Source organism: Manis javanica, chromosome 2 (assembly GCF_040802235.1).
Source record: "Manis javanica isolate MJ-LG chromosome 2, MJ_LKY, whole genome shotgun sequence".
Taxonomy (NCBI): Eukaryota; Metazoa; Chordata; class Mammalia; order Pholidota; family Manidae; genus Manis; species Manis javanica.
Genome location: NC_133157.1, coordinates 10,386,569 through 10,402,631, shown reverse-complemented (window position 1 = coordinate 10,402,631; position 16,063 = coordinate 10,386,569). Strand labels below are relative to the sequence as shown.

Sequence of the window (16,063 nt, the reverse complement as noted above, 5' to 3'; positions counted from 1 at the left end):
TGCAGTCCCATTAAGCGCTTTGATCTGGACCCCCACCCCCACCCCATTTGCTTCTTGCCTGAGGGCAGGAACCCAGTGTGTACACTGCAGAGGGTATCCAGGTGAGCAAAGACTCAGGCCTTCATTTCCATCCAGGCTCTGCCTCTCTCCAGCTGGGACTTCCCCACCAAATTACATGACCTCTCTGAGCCTTAGTGTCCACATCTGTCAAATGGCTGCACCATCTGCCTTGCAGGATTGCTTTAGGAGCACATGAGCGGTCAACTCCTGCTGGACCTGACTCAGCACTTAGAGTTGTTCTATGCATGACCCCCCCAACCTCCACAGTTCATGTGTCTGGGACCCCAGGAGGCCTCCAAGCCATGTCCCCATGTGCTGTGGCTTATGAATGGGGAGGGCAGTGTGCAGGGGGCTGGAAGGCTCATAAAGACTTCCAAGGTCAGAAACAGTGTCTCCTTAGTGATTCCAGACCCAGAGGATCTGATTTCCCCCCAGAAATGAGCACATGATCAGATCAGGATCCTGAGCTCAGGTTCAAGTACACCAGCAAGTCACAAATCCTCAATCAGCCTTATAGCAAAGGTCAGCACCAGAAAAGCCCTCCTGGACTGTGGAGCCGACCCACGATGTTGTGTGTGTCGGTGGGGTGGGGGGGGAATGAGAAGTGAAAGTTCCAATCCCTGGGTGTCCCCAGCTGCCATGCCACATGCCAGGGCTCAGAGCGGAAATCACCCAAGTGGAGTTAGAAATGGCCTCACATTTCCCAGTCTGGACTCGGAGTCATCAAGGATCCCAGGGGGACGTGACCCAGGAAGGTGCAGGGACCGCCGGAAACTGTGACTGTGTGCTAGCGGGGTGGCAGGATGGGGTGGAAGAGCCGAGCTCAGCCACGGGACGTCGCTCTGGAGGGTTGTGGTGACCCAGGAGGCCCCGGGAGCCCTGCCCCCGATGGAGGGGACGCCTGTCTGTGCTCACTTCTGTGTCCCAGGTAGACAGGCTGGGAGTGACCAGAACATGTTCAAGGGCACAGAGGCTGAGCAGAGCCAGTTAGACTTTCAGAAGTGACCATGGCGTCAGGTCCAGGAGGAAGAGGAGGGCTCTTGCGGGGCCCATGCGCACCATGTGCTCTTTCCGCTGGGCGCCCTGCTGTGTCCTGCGTGGGAGCTCACTCTCCCTTCAGAGGGGCATCTCCGCCCTGGAGGGAATTCTCCAGCAAACAGTTCCCCAAAGCAGGAGACAAACAATGTTTAGGCAGTAGGTGCCCAACTGAGGGCCCTGATCCTGCCTGTCTGGAGCCCCCTTTTGTGAGTCGAGGCTAATGACACCCACGTAACTGGGTCATGGAGGACAATCCTCAAGGTGGGACGCAGGCACAAGGGCCCATGCAGGGTGGGGGATGACTGGCCTGGGCCCAGCTGCAGCCACCAGAGGGCCGGCACCCAGCAGGCAGGGAAGGTGCGCTGGCAAGTGGCCAAGCCTGGTGCCCGGATGTGACTTGGTGTGCCCTCCAGGGCCTCAGCTGCCATATGTGGCCGGGCTGCAGATGGGGAGTGGGGACAGTTTGCTGGGGTAGGTGGCTGTCTTCTGGAGGAGAAAGAGGAGGCAGGTGCTGGCCACAGACCGCTTTTCAGGGGTGGGGGCTGGGGCAGGCCTGGAGCCTTACCCAGCTTCTCCCAAGTGTGCACAGCCTTCGATCCCACTGAGTCCTCTGCCAGAATCAATTCCGTTCCCCTCTGCCTCTAATCCTGCCCATCTTTCCAGGCCATCTCAGACTCCAGCTGTTGTAAGAAGCTGTCTGGGGCCTTGCCCGGCCAGAAGTGAAAGTCCATCAGCCCTTTTCCCAGGCACTTGTCACACTCTTTGCTGGTTTATAGATCTCTGTTCCCATGGTCTGGGGCTCTGTCCTGTGGATCCTGTAAGGGCCAAGGGGGGGAGCGTTGTCTGCATCTTCTTGGGGTACCAGTCGTCAGCACAGGCCCTACCCAGAAAAGGAAGCTGGAAGGAGACATGGAAGGAATGGAAGGCAGAAATACTCTGAGTCCCCAGTTCCTGGATCCGTGACCTTGTTTGGGGGAGCGTGGGGCCAAATAAGGATGTAATAATAATCAAACAGTAACTCCATTGATAGGGTGTCTGTTATGTCCCAGGTCCAGGGCTAAGCACTTTTGATTCACATAATGTCATGAAACCCTCTAATCCTGCGGCATACATATTGTTCTTGTCCCTGTTTCATGTGTCCCTTGTCTCATGTGTCCCATGAGAACACAGGGCTGCACAGCTGGGACATGGCAGAACCAGGACTCAAACCCAGGGCCCCTATAAGGCTTTCCTCTCTGAGGCAACAAATAGTCCTGGTGCAACTTACGAAAAGACTAGAAAGGGTTAAGCTTTTAAAGGTACAGCAAGCACTTTCACACTTGTTAGCATTTGCCGGGCAGCAGTGAGGATGAGGCACCAGGGCTGAGGGACCCTCCCAGAGCCCAGGCTGGTTTAGTCCCCCCACTGCTGTTTGTGCGCCTCGTTCCATCGGAGGAGAGGGATTCCTAGAGCCTGGAGGGCAAACCTCTTCTCCTGCGCAGGGTGGAGTGGGGTAAGGAGGCCAGGTCCTGGCCAGGTCCTGCCACTGCTGGGCTCAGGGCCCTCGACGAGTCTCTGGTCCTCCCGCCCCAGTTTGCTGGAGGGTAGAATGGGGGAGCAGGACCGGCTAGTCCCTGAGTGGACTCTGCTTGCATTCCAAGCCTGGACACACCCACATTCTCTCCAAGACTGTCTAGTGGCCACCACCATCAGATTCCAATCGCTGGTGAGCATGGGGCTCGCTGGCGGCTGTGACAAGTTCCATTCACCACAGAGGTGGCAGCCAGAGCTATTTTTGGAGCAACGCGTGGTGGGGGAGTTTTCTTTGGCAGTGGCTGGGGACAGGAGGGTTGGGCAGGGGAAGTCCCATACGGAGACAGGCCGGGCCCCTCTCCTTCACCGGCCCTGGCACAGAGAGGCCACCCAGCTCCCCGGAGGCCCTGGCACCATGCATCCACCCACAACTCTGAGCTGAGCAGACCTTCCCCCAAGCTTCTCAGGAGCCACTTTGCAAGGTGCTGGCCTTTACCCTGCCTTCGGCTGGGGGAAACGTCTCACCCTTTCCTGCCGCCTGGGGCTGCCACCTTTGCCCTGAAGGTGTACCGATCAAGTGACAGGGAGGCAGACTTGAAAAACCTCCAGATCCTGGGCTCTGGGCACCTTCCTGGCTGCAGCTTGGCCTCTACCGCCCACTCGATCAGCCATGGGCCAGTGCCATCAGCCTGGCATGACCTCTGCCACCACCCAGGTGGGGGCGGGGACTTTCTGCCTGCAGGTTTCACATTGAGTGATCCCAGGCTCTACCAGACCTGAGGTCACAAAGGAAGCAGAAAAAGCAGTTCTCATGTCTCCGGGGTCAGTGTTGGCTGCCTGGGGCCCCTTCCTGATGTCGAAGCAGTGGGTTCCCTACAGAAGTTTCTCCCACCAGGAAGAGTTGGTCTTCAAACCTTAAAATGGGGGCAGGAGGGAAAATTAGGGAGGCCAGGGGTTCAAGAACTTCCCCTGTGTAGAGGCCACTGAGCGGGATTATGGATGCTGAACCAGGGCCCAGGGCAAGCTTTGTACAAACACTGAAGCCCTCCAGCCTGGACAGGCTTACCTCCCCCATTATTGATTAGTGCAATAGCTGTGGCCTGAGACGGGATTTGCGGATAGAGGAATTTCTGCTCTGAAACTGCCCCTTCCCTGTGGCCTCGGGGACAAGGTGGCCAGGGAACCCTGGGCTTTACCCTGCCCTCTGGTGTTTACACACTGGGTCAGAAGCCACGTTTCTGGCCCTCCCTCTGTGATCTGCTGAGTGGTTTGGTCTCTGCCCTTAAGGAAATCTCCAGTTGAGGGAGAGGAACACATGTGAGCAGGCAGTGACGGCTTAGGGACAAGGGCTGTAGAGAGGGGGTGTAACTAGTTGGGGGAATCCAGGAAGGCTGCCTGGAGGAGACTGCCCTGGTTGGGCCCTGAAGGAGAAGCCAGGTTTGTCTGGAGGCAGTACTTGCCCAGAAGAGGGAACAGAGGCTGCCCTGACCTTGAAGAGAAAGCAAGTTCATTTCTCTGGAGGGCAGGGGTCCATGGGATGGTGGGCCTGCCTAAATGGTCTGAGGCTCCTAGCAAGCTTCCCCTGGCTCTATGATGGTCTGCAAGGATGGCCCCAGGCAAATGAGATTAAAGCCCAGACTTCGGAGAGGGTACAGACGCAGGGTGTGCCCCTTACCAGCTAGCTGCATGGGCTTGCCACGTTACTGCACCTCTCTGCGCCTCAGTTTCCTCATCTGTAAAATGGGGGCATCACAGACATTACGGCAGGAAAGTCAGGTTCCTCATGTAGTTTCCTGGCACAGAGGACGTGCCCAAGCAGATCTTCCTCTTCAAAGGGAGTGGGAGGAGGCCTGTCCTTTATCAGGTCCCAGAGTCAAACACCTTTCTGGCCAGAAGCCAAATGCCTCGCTGCTCCTTTACCTGGGAGGCGGGACGCTTGCAGCTCCCACATGTTTTTCTCCTAGTATTGGGTCTTACTGCGCAAGAAGGAGGAAGTAAAAGGTGATCAGGAGCCTTCTCAATTTTAAAAAGGCTCTGGAAAGCCCTGCAGTGTGTAGGGTCTGTTTTAAATGGCCTGCTGATTTGGCCTGTTCCAAGACCCAGACCAAGAGTGGGAAGGCACACACGTGCAACTTGGGGCTTCAGGAAGGTGGCGGGAACCTCCTCCACCGAACTGCTCACAAGTTTGTTCAGCCGGCTCCCTCTGGGCACCCATTTGTGCTGGGCCCTGGGCAAGGCACTGGTTTCAAGATGACTCCTAAGGTAAGTCCCTGCATCGCAAGGCCAGCCGTGGAGGAGGGGAGCGTGGCCAAGGAAGCAGTTAGTGCCTGAACAGCCGACTTCAGGGAGAAGCTGGTGTGGAAGCCGGCAGGTGGGGACGGGGCTGGCACTACCTGACTGCCCCTGGGTGCCCATCCTGTGGGGTCTGGCTGTTTCCTGGTTATGGATGAGGACATCGAGGCTCAGGGATGGGGCAGGACTTTCCTAAGACCCACGAAAAGTGCTGAGCCTGAGGTAGACCCAGGACCTGGTCCTGACACGTGAGTGGGGCTTTGCCTGTGAGAGGTCACGGGTTCCGGCAGAGGCTGGTGTATGGAAAGGCCCAGGAGGGCCAGGGTGCTGTGCGGTTGGGAAGTGCGAGAGCGCAGGCCCCTGCCAGCTGGGCAGAGCTGGGAACGCCTTGCTTAGGCACATGGGCCTTCTCCTGGAGAGCTTTGGGTGGGGAGCAGTGGATAGGGATTTCTGTGCCTTCAGGGGTTGGGGGTCTTTCTGTGGTAGGCTGGAGGTCAGAGGTCAAGTCACCAGGCAGGAGCTGACTGCAGGGACCCTGCTAAGAAGGGGCCAGTGCAGGGGCTCTAGGTGAGTGGAGGCTTATTTGGGGAAAGAATACACAGGACTGGATGCAGGCAGGGAGGGTGATGTGTCCAGGGCGAGCCTGGGCTCCCACCTGGTCCCTGGGCAGAGATGGGCACCTGGCAGAGGGCAGGCAGAAGCTCTGATTTGGCCGAGATGAATCTACAGTGCCTGTGCCCTGGGGGCTCGGGGTCTGGTGCTCTGGAGAGCACAAGAGTGGGTGGTGCAGGAGGAGAGGCGAGCAGGAAGAGGACGGGGCAGGGTGCCAAGAAGACAGCTGAGTGGGAAGAAAGACCCTTTTGGCTAGGTGGGCACCCAGCTGCTGGCCTCCAGGTTCCCCACTGCTCCGAGGAGGGGGCCGGGCCTCTGCTGGGGCTGCACTGACCTCCCAGGGGCTGCTTGGCCCAAGCCTTAGAGAAGCAGCTCCTGCTGGTCATGGAGCCATGGAATCTGAGCAGCATGCGTGGCTTCAGGAGTGGCGGCTAAGGAGACACGAGACGGGTCAGGAAACCAGACACCATCTGTGGCTTGTCCCCCACGGCTCCCAGGCCCCCATGACTCTGGCCTGAGATCTGGCTGCTTCCTGTCAAGTGATGAATGGGTAACGTCTGCTTATCCCAAGACCAGAAAAGAAGGGGCTGGTGGGGGAAGGGCCCCCACAACAGCCAGAGCCACAGTTCACTCACTCATGCTCCCAGGGCAGGATAGACTAGGGGAGTCAGACAGACTGGGTTTCAGGTGTCAGTTCTGCTTTGCCTACTGTGTGACTTGGACCGGTCACTTAACCAGTCTCAACTTTGATTTCCTCCTCTGCACAATGTGGATTGTAGCAGCCTCGCCTTGGTGGTAAGAAGGAAGGAGGTATGCCCAGCACTTAGCATGTGCCTGGCACATCTGTAGTGTGTGCGGCTTTAGTGGGGGGCTGTTACCGTGTCCTCCCTACCAGCCAGTCCTGGTGGGAATCTCTTACTGCTGCAGGCCTTGTGCATCTCCTTCTCCAGTTGCTCCCAGGCTTGACCTGTGGGCATGTGTTGCACAACGCTGACCCTTGGCATCACTGGGGAGGAAAGAAAACCGTGTGTGTAGGAAAGCAAAGTCATGGCGATGTTTTCCTGACTTGGGAAAACAACATATGAGGCTGCTCACACAGCTGGGAGGTCTGAGAAGGGGCCTTCCCCAGAGAAGCCAGCATGGGGTACAGCGTCCAGCCAAGGCTGACCCTCCAAGGCCAGCTGTGGGTTCCCCTGAGGGCTTGGCAGAGGCTGCCAACCTGAGAGCCACGTGGGCCTTCATCACCTCCACCCCAAACAAGGGGCGTGACACCCCTGCCTCAGCGATGGACCGGGAATGTGGCTGGATTCAGAACTTTGTGGCCATCAGAAGACCCCCAACTACACATGCATGTGCACGTACACACACAGAAAAGGGCAGGCAGGACACACACTGTTTCCACCACGATTTGGGAGCAAAGTGAGATGTAAACAAATATTCATGCCACACAGTTTGAAGCTGCACCTCCGAACACACAGACTTAGACTGAGACCCTCGCACTTAGACCCCCAAACCTGCCCCAAGCCGTCTTGCCCTGAGCCTCCCTGGCTATCCTGGTGTCCTGGTCATCCTTCACTGGGAGGCTAAGGGCCTCGACGGGCCTCCACAAGATTTGGCATTTAGCAGAAGACAAAGGAGGAGCAAAGCCTTCCTCCAGATGAAGTTTCTAGAAAGTGGGAGGCAAGGAGTCAAAGATTGTCAAAGAAGCCCCTTGACAATCTTGATCAGAAAGGCCACTCGGGAAACCTGAGAGTCTAGTCCAGTGCAGGAGCTGATCCCTTCCAGAGAGTGCGCAGATTACAGTGAGAGCCTGGCGATGGCCAGGGCCGGAAGAGCATGTCGCGGGCTTTGCAGACATAGCCGCAGTCCGTGCAAGCGATGGAGGGGTTTGCTCAAGAATGAGCCCAAGAGGCTGGACAGTGCAGTAAAGGGAGCACGATCTGGGGCCGGCAGCCACAGCTGTTGTGCTGTCTGGTGTCTGGGCAAGTCCCTGGCCCTCTCTTGAGCCCCGGGTCTTGGTCTGTCACATGGGGGTGATCACTCGATTGTCCAGCGAGTTACGGCTAATGACGCCCATAGTAGCTCATGCCTCTGAGGGCTCTTTACATGTGCCAGGCTGTGTTCTAAGGAATTCACATCTATTAACATGTTTAATCTGCTGGGGAGGTAGATCTTACTATTAGCCCCATTTTCTAAACAAGCAAACAGACCCTGAGGAGTAAGTGAAACCGGGTCAGAATTTGAGCCCAGGCAGTCAGGCGCACGAGCAGGCCTCGCCTAACCGCAGGCTTGTCCTGGTCCGCCCCGGGTAGACACGCGCACCAGGAACCCAGGCTGGGAAGCCGCTCCGCGCATCCACAGCGTCCTAAAGATGCAGGGCGCTTGCTGCCTGCAGAAGAAAGGCCCTCTTTGAGGTGGCGCTTAGTGTGGCCTGTGGCTCGGGTGTCACATTCCACGGATTTTTGGCCCCTGCCTTGGGTTTGGCAGCCTTATTGTTCTGCAGCTCGGCAGGAGCCCTGGGCACAGGCAGGTCCCCCTGTGGCCCAGAGGTGCCTGTGTGTGCGGAGGGTCTTTTCCTGCTCTCTGTGTCTCGTCCCTCCGTAGCTTTCTTTGCCTTGGTCTTTCTGTGCCTGAACTCCGAGAAGCAGTTTTAGGCAGGCACTTCCAGGGTGCAGGGGTTGGGTTTCCATCTGGGTATAGACAGGCAGAATGCAGATTCTCTGAAGTCCCACAGCCCTGGAAAGCCCCAGAGGATGAGGCTGTCCTGGACCCACAGGGGGCCTTGGAGTCAGTGAGAGCAAACCTCCCCTCTGCAGCTTACTAGACATGTGACCGTGAGCCTCCGCTCTCTGAGCCTGTTTCCCCTTCTGTAAAACAGGTCCACCAAGAGCCCCAGGCTGAACAGGAAAGGCCCGGCCCCCTGGAAGTGCTCAGAGGACCCTCACGGCCTTCTTCCCAGCTCTGCCCCTCCTCCCTCGCCTCTCCCCCTTCCTTCCTCCCTGCCCGCCTCCTTCCCCTTAGGAGTGGCCTTCTCTGGCTCTGGGGGGCTGTCACTCGCAGAGCGCTCCTTGGCTGCTGCTTTCCTGGAGCAAAGCCCCCTCCTCCTTCCTGGGGAGCATGGTGCAGCGTGTTCCACAGGCTCTGGACCCAGCAGCTCTTAGAAACAGTAACTTAGCAGGGCCCCAGGAGTCTGGCAGGAAAGCGCTGGGGACAGCAGTGCTGCCTCAGCTCGGTGCTGTGCTGAACAAGGCTAGGGCTCTGGGGACTTGCATCCATGCGGCCCCATCAGGGGCACTGGCTCTGGGATCACCCCTGCCTGCTCAGCCCAGGCCCCACTCCTGAGTGCAGAGGGCTTGTTCAGTGGGGAGATGACGGCCCAGTACACAAGGAAAGGGAGATGGTATGCCACCGCTATGGGCCTGTGGGGAGCCAGCGTAGTGGTTGTGGGCAAAGATACCGTCGTAGGTGTGAGTCCTGGCTTCACTGCCTGTGATCTGTTAATCTGGGCAAATCTCTTCACCTCCTGTGCCTGTTTCACCATCTGAAAGTGGGACAATAATAGACCCTACCTCATGGAGTTACAATGAGGTGGGCTAAGAGGCCAAGTGCCTAGAGCAGGGCCGTGCTGCTGTCCAGCTGCTATTGCTGTTGTTTCTGGTGGGGCCCGGGTGAGCTCCTGGGAAGCCCTTGGGGTGCTGCCTCTGGGCATAGATGTTGGAGGGCACTGTGAATGCCACAAAGGGAACATGGAGAATGACCTTCGCAAATACCAAATGTGACTTGCCCAGGGTCCCAGCTGGTGAGTGACAGGGTCAAGATACAACCCGGCCCACTGGTCCCAAAAGGCTGGGTGAAGTGGGACGAGGGAAGGGAAGTCCCAAGAGGGAGGCACCATGGTTTCCAGTCCAGGTGAGGTCTGTGGGCAGCTGGGCGGGGGTGTGTGCGCACGTGGGGGCCTGGCCTCTGCACTGCTCTGGTGCCTTCAGAGATAAAGATGGAACCTTCTTGCTGAAGACAGTTCTCCTCCAACCTTTCCCTGGAGGTCTCCCTAAGGGCAGAGGACGGTGAGGATGTCAGCCTGAGGGGTCTGGGGGTGCAGCCTGAAGCAGCTGCGGAGCCTGCAGGAGTCTCAGTTTTATCTTAAAATTCATGCGCATTTTACATTCTGTTTCCTCCCAATCCAGTTTACTGTTGCTCCTGTTTTCCCCCTGACTAACAGAGCGCCTCCGGAAGCTGCTTGCGTGTATCTGTTTATCCCGGGGCACTACATACTCAGGTCCTCACTGTGTCAGCCTGGGGGTGTACACTTCAGCGTGGGGGCCCAGATTCAGATGGCGGGAGCTGCTGAGGGGGCTGCGGTCCCATCTGCATGTAAGGAGGCCGCGGTGGCCAGCGTGGAGGAGGAGGGCTTGGGAAGACCCAGGGGAGCAGGTGGGAGGCGAGGCCTGCCCTGGGGCAGAAGCAGCAGAGTGGGGGACAGAGGTCTCAAAGTGCAGACACACCTCAATACTGCCCTCCTGATGTTGGTTCAAGATGAGAAAAAGGCAGAAGATCTACCTTTTTATCTATATCAGGTGAGGCACATAAAATGCCATGTTTGGGGGTCCAGTTGAGTCTTGGCAATTTCACAGACAGGAGGCTGCACAGCCGTGTGGGCAGACACAGCCTCCCACCGCGCACGCTCTGCCGGAGGGCTACTATGCCGGAGAGCTGCCCTGCCCGCCTGAGCTGGGTGCAATCTGCAGTCTGTGCCGTCTGCTCCATGTGGCTAGCTTGCTGTCATCTACCTGGTGTGCTGGAGAGCAGTTTTTACCCCAAAAGCTCATGAAAGGTGTGGGAGGGAGGAGCTGGACCTGCCCTAAGGCACAGCAAGAATGGGCCCTGGATCCCAGTGTGCAGGTTCTAGAGAGGATCGGGGTCTTTCAGAGGCAGAGCTGGGAGGCCCGGGTTAAGCTCAGTGGCTCACTTAGGGCTTGGTGGACACCTTTGATAGGTCATAGTTCAAAGGGCATCATAGACATCCCTGAGCCTGGGAGGGCTGGCCCACCACCCACTCTAGTGGGACAGCTATAGTGGGGAGGGAGGGAAAATGATCAGGAAGGTGTCGATCCCCTTCCCACTGCCCAGAGCACCCCCGTGTTAACGGGGCATGTGTCTACTTAGGAGGTTTTTGCGGCAGGACTCAGCCCCCCATGGGACTGGGGGAAGGTTCTCAGTTTGGGATTTGGACCCAGGGGGTAGGGTGGGGTGCAGATGACCAGGGTAAAGATTCTGAGAGGCGAGTCCATCCAGGAAGAGTGAAGTCCTCATATGAGTTCTCCAGAAGCAGACCCTGAGACCCGGCCACCTGTGGACACCCTGGGTGTGGGGGCAGCGGGCGGGAGATGCACACCAGCTCTCACCTCCTCACCTCCACAGCCCCACGCGGGTCTCTAGAGTGGGAGTCATACCTCAGAGCATCCTAACCGAGAACAAGGGAACTGGCTTTCTCACTCACCCCCATGGTCACTGAGTAAGGGTGGCCCAGACCAGCAGGTCCGAGGAACTCTGCCTCCTGCGCTTGTACCCTGGGCCAGTCCTTAGGAGTGCTGTTGAAATGTGTTGAGTGCCCTTTGGACAGCCAGGGCAGGGTCTGGTAGGAGTGAACACAGCCAGATTGGGGCCCCTACTGCATGCCCACGCTACACCAGGGCTTCTAGGCTTCAGCCCCTTTCATCCTTGTGGAAGCGTTCAAGGATTGTGGAAGGCTAGGCCTGGCCCTGGCCCTGGCAAGGGGCTGCAGAATGCTTGTGATAAATGCATGGCTTTCCTCCCAAGGAAAAGGACTTTTCTTCTTGTATCCAGAGGAACGGTGGCCAGGTGATGGCCCCCCTCTCAGGCCCTCCAGTTTCTGTGGGCCTGAGCCTCAGTCCCTGCCCAAGAGGCTATTGTCTCTGGTAAGGCCTCTGGGACAGGGTCCAAGGCACTGGGAGTGGACATAGGAGTGATATTCAGATGGCCTTTAGCCCAGACCGAGACACATAGTAGGTGCTTACTCAGGGATAGCCAGTGTGGTTACTAGGGCAGCGAGTAGCTCACATCCTTGTAGCTCGCATCCTCGTAGCTCGCATCCTTGACTCTCTGGGGGTCTCTGATGCGGCAGCCCTGCGGGTTGAGAGGGCTGCCCCTTGTGCAGAGAGGGCTCTGCCGCTGCCTGGCTGTTCAGGACTGTGAGCAGGGCCCGCGGTCTGGGCCTTCCCAGGGTTTGGTGCACCAGGGCCCAGCAGGGACGGAGATGTGGGGTCCTTCCTGCAGCTGCTGCCTGAGTCTGAGTCCAGGTCTCTCCTGACCACTCGTGTGGAGGTGCTGATGGGGGATGGGGTGTGGAACTGCCCCCCAGGAGATGTGGAAGACAGTATAATGTGGGAGGAACAAGGTTTTGGAGTCTGGCCCTTGAATCTGGCATCCTTTGCTGTCTGGGGAACCACCTTTAGACTTTTCCCTGCACAGAGCCTTGGTTTCCCCCTCTGTCCAATGGGGATAATCTAGCCACCTAGTCAGAACGCATGATGGAGGGAAAGCGTGTCCCATGGTGGTCAAGCCCTAGCCCTGCTGCTTCTGAGCCGGGTGACCCGGGGGCAGGTTTACCACTCTGCACCTCAGCTTGTACACTGTAAACAGGGAGTGTGAAAGTACCTTCCCCACCCAGGGCCGTGGAGAGGAGAAAGTAAACAGGCGTGTACGTGAGAAAGCCCTCGGTTTCTTTTGCAGCCCGTGCCCTTGTGAGGCTGGCATGCAGGATGGCAGGACAGCCCAGCCACATGCCCCACGGAGGGAGCCCGAACAACCTGTGCCACACCCTGGGGCCCGCGCACCCTCCTGACCCACAGGTAAGCGCTTTCCCTTTGTCAGCAGTGCCCGGGGATTCTCCAAGGAGCTCTGAGCAAGGAGGCTGCTGGCCACCGGAGGCCGCCCTGGGCAGCCAGAGCCTCTTCTTGAATGCTCCCAGTGATGGGAGCGGAGCTCACAGCCCCGTCTAGTCTAGGCACCTACAAGCATCCTCTGTGCCAGACTGTGGGCTGGGGCGCCATGCGCGGGTCCTGCCCCTGTTAAAAGAACACCTTTCTCGGACCAGTGCCGCCTAGAGGGCGGGTGTAGACGGAGTTGTGGAGGCCCCGAGAAGAAAGCAGGAGGTAGGCAAGATGTGCCTGGGGTCAGAAGGTGCTTCCTCGCTCTGAGCTGAAGCCCACCTGTCTTTTTGGTCTTCGCTGTTTCCTGGCCCTCAGCAGCCTCTTGGTCTAGAAACAGTAGAGCTTCAGGGACACTGGTTTCCTTACACCCACCTCCCCCTCCGTAGATCATCGGAGAGCCAGGCAGCCTTCCGCAGCTGCCCTGAAGGTGGCTTTTGGGCTCCTGAGCTGCTGAGCAGCTCACACACCCCTTGCCTTTGTACACACTGTTCCTGGGGCCTGGAGTGCCCTTCCTGACGACTTCCCCAAGCCTCAGTTCACATGCTGCGGCTTCCTGGGAGCCCCCCTGTTCCACCCCATTCGCTCTCTGTGTGGCCCCCACACCTGTGCAAGGGCACCGGGAATGGCCGCCATATCCCCTGGAGAACTGGCTCCTGTGTCTGCCTCCCTTCCCAACAGAGCATCCTTCATGTGGGGCTTCACCAGGTCCACCATTCCGGGCCAGGCGGAGAGGAGCCGCTCGGTGCCTGCTGCGTTAATGAACCACAGATACGGGTAGTGTACCGCCACATGGCTGTGGGTGAGACAGACCCAGGTCTGCCCTTAGGGAGCACACAGCCTCACGGGAGGGAAAGATGAGAAACAGGGCAGAAGAAACTCAGAGGCCGATGGAGCTCCTGCATGGCACTTGGTCCAAACAAGGGGGCCAGGGAGGCCTCCTTGAAGAAGTGGCCTGGAGGGGACAGAGACCAACTGGGCAGCTGGCCAGGGCCAGATTTGGGCATCCCAGAATGATCAACAGTAATGTCCATCGTTGCTTTGTCCCAGGGTTATGGGACCTACATCAGGGGAGACTCAGAGACAACTGCCTTCATGAGCCATGAAAGGCTTGTCACTGCATCTAAATGCCTAGTTCTTTTGGAGGTCTTCAGGTGGACTGGTGTTTGACCTGCCTGGGCAGGGCTGTCATGTACAGTTGTGCAGGCTGTGCACTGCACAAAGGCACCTAGCCAAGGAGACAGGTGAATCTAAAATCCTCCTCTTGCACCTGAGCTCTCATCAAGTCATACTGCCTGGTGTGGGGCTGCATCAGCTTAAAAGAAGGAGCACCTCTGTAGATTCACAGAGGCCATATGTGAACTAGTAGATAGTAGTACTATGTGTGCATGTGTGCACACATGCATACAAGCACACAGAAGGTCCAAGGGCATCTATGCTATTCATACTCTCCATTCCCATTGCTGGCTGGGAGGCAGGAGCCCATTGCCTAAGTGAAATATGGGGGGACAGATCCCAAAAAGCTGGGAAGCCCATGGGCACTACTGGTCCAGAGTCCACCAGGACATCTCACTGATGGCTGGGGGCAGTGGGGCCTCCTCGGGTAATGTAGCAATTTGTCATATTAAGTCATTCACTAACAATTGAGTCCCCCTTGATTAATCTCCCAGAATTAGCCAGTTGCATTTCGAGCAATTAGGGTTAATTACAGTCTCATTTGGCAGAGGAGAGAGCCCCGTAATTATTTCACAAACAGGGCGGAGAGGCGGGGACTGCTGCAGCAGGAACATCCGTGGCCTCTTGTCGCACATGTTGGAGTGGGTAATGGCATAGCTACATGTAATTAGATATGGTGACTCGACATTGGGTAGCGGCTGTCAGCAGAGATGCCCCCAGTCTCACCAGCATCTGGCCAGCTTTGCAGAACCTGGGCGCGCGGTGGTGTGGACACCGGGAGCCTGCAGGCTGGGGCAGGAGCAATAGCAGTCAGGCACTCCCCCTCTCCTAGTCTCAGGAAGCTCTGGTATTTAAACACCATCTGGGGAGACATCACAGCCTGAATCTTGCCTCTTTTGGGATGTAGAAACACCTCAAACTGACAGCAGAGGCATTTTCTTTTATGGCAGGAGGTACTGCTATTTCCCTGAAATCCTCCTTAGAGGAAGGAGCCAGGCTCCATGACCCCTAAAATGCTGTGCTCTGGGCCAGTCTGGGCTTGGTTCCCAGCTATCCCTCACCAGCCAGGGGACATCGGATTAAATGGCCTCTCAGCCTGTTTCCTCGTCTGTAAAATGGAGCCGTGAAGACTCAGTGAGGTGGTGTATTTTAAACATCCAGCATGGCATTCGACTTCACACATGTTAAGGAAATGGTATGTCATTGATCTTACAGTCATATTTTAAAAAACATTTTAGTTTTCATGGCTTAGTGGCCCAGAGATGGAAATGACCCCAGTGTAGGAAACAATTCAGCAAACAATCTCACTCTGGTTTTTGTTAACCTTCCATGTCCAAAACTAGTGGTTTGTTCATTTCAAGGAGTTTTCTAGCTCTGCAAGCTGTCCATTTATGAAAATGTTTGCCGAACCTGGCAGAATCATATGTGAATTTCACATGTGCTTGGGAATACTGAACATGCTTGCCTTTACTGAGGTTTCAAGTGAATGAACGAATGAACAAATGAATGAATAAAGTTGAGAAAAAGAGCTTAAACACCCCCATGCTTTATGATTTTACAATTTGCTGCAGAGCATATTCATTGGGAATGAAATGCCAGCTCAGCTGACCCACTAAGAAGCACATGAATTTCCAAGGAGAAAGGTGTTCTTGTCTGAGAAAGCCCCAGCTAATGTGTCTTCCATCTGGAAAGTCTTTGCAGACCTGCTCGGGATGTGCCAAGCTCAGTTATATTCAGCACTATTCCAAAAGAGAAGAATGTGTGTGACTTTGCAGGGGGTGGGGCCAGCTGTCGCCAGGTCTGTGTTGCACAAGCCAAAATTTTAATGAAAATCTTCCCACAGCAGTGATAGTAGTTAGATAAGATTTAGTGACCAAATAATAACGGCCATTAACATTCAAGAAGTGTTTGCTAAATATTGTAAATTCAGCAAGAGCTCATCTGGTTTCTGCCGTGGGCCTGCTGGGGAGCCCTCCACACACGTAGGTAAAGACTGTGCGAGAGGTGCAGGGCCCCGTGGAGGGACAGACAGATGCTGAGGGAGCCCAGAGGATGGGGTGGCCAGCTCTGCCTAGGAATCAGGGTGAGCCAGAGAAAGCTCTGGAAAGGAGATGATGTGGGCTGACGATGATCAGGAGTTTGGGGCAGGACAGGGAGAGAAGAAGGTTCCAGGAGGAGGAAGAGGCCAGGCCGTCACATGAGGAGGAAGGTGCAGGGGCAGTCATGTGAGACAAGAGCTCAACCCCAGGCTTGGATAAGGGAGAACGGCTGGCCTATGTGAGAGGCCTTTGGAGTTGAATCTGTAGCAAATGCGGAGCCCATTATGGGCTTTAAGTTGACAAGGGAGTTTGGGTTTTAGAAAGATCACTGGTAGCTGGGGTTCCAGGCACAAGTGAGGTGAAAACACAAGGAGTGGGCGAGGCCAC

General features: G+C 56.7%; 1 protein-coding gene across 3 annotated transcripts in view; it reads left to right on the top strand.

Annotated features, from left to right (window-relative positions):
• NEK6 (NIMA related kinase 6) overlaps nt 1-16,063 on the top strand; it is a 79,575-nt gene that overhangs the window by 26,853 nt on the left and 36,659 nt on the right. For all 3 annotated transcript variants that reach the window (XM_037008185.2, XM_037008183.2, XM_037008184.2), the window contains exon 2: nt 12,265-12,383. In XM_037008185.2, the coding sequence (XP_036864080.1) occupies nt 12,294-12,383 (90 nt within the window). In that variant the 5' untranslated portion in view covers nt 12,265-12,293. The remainder of the gene's footprint in view (nt 1-12,264; nt 12,384-16,063) is intronic.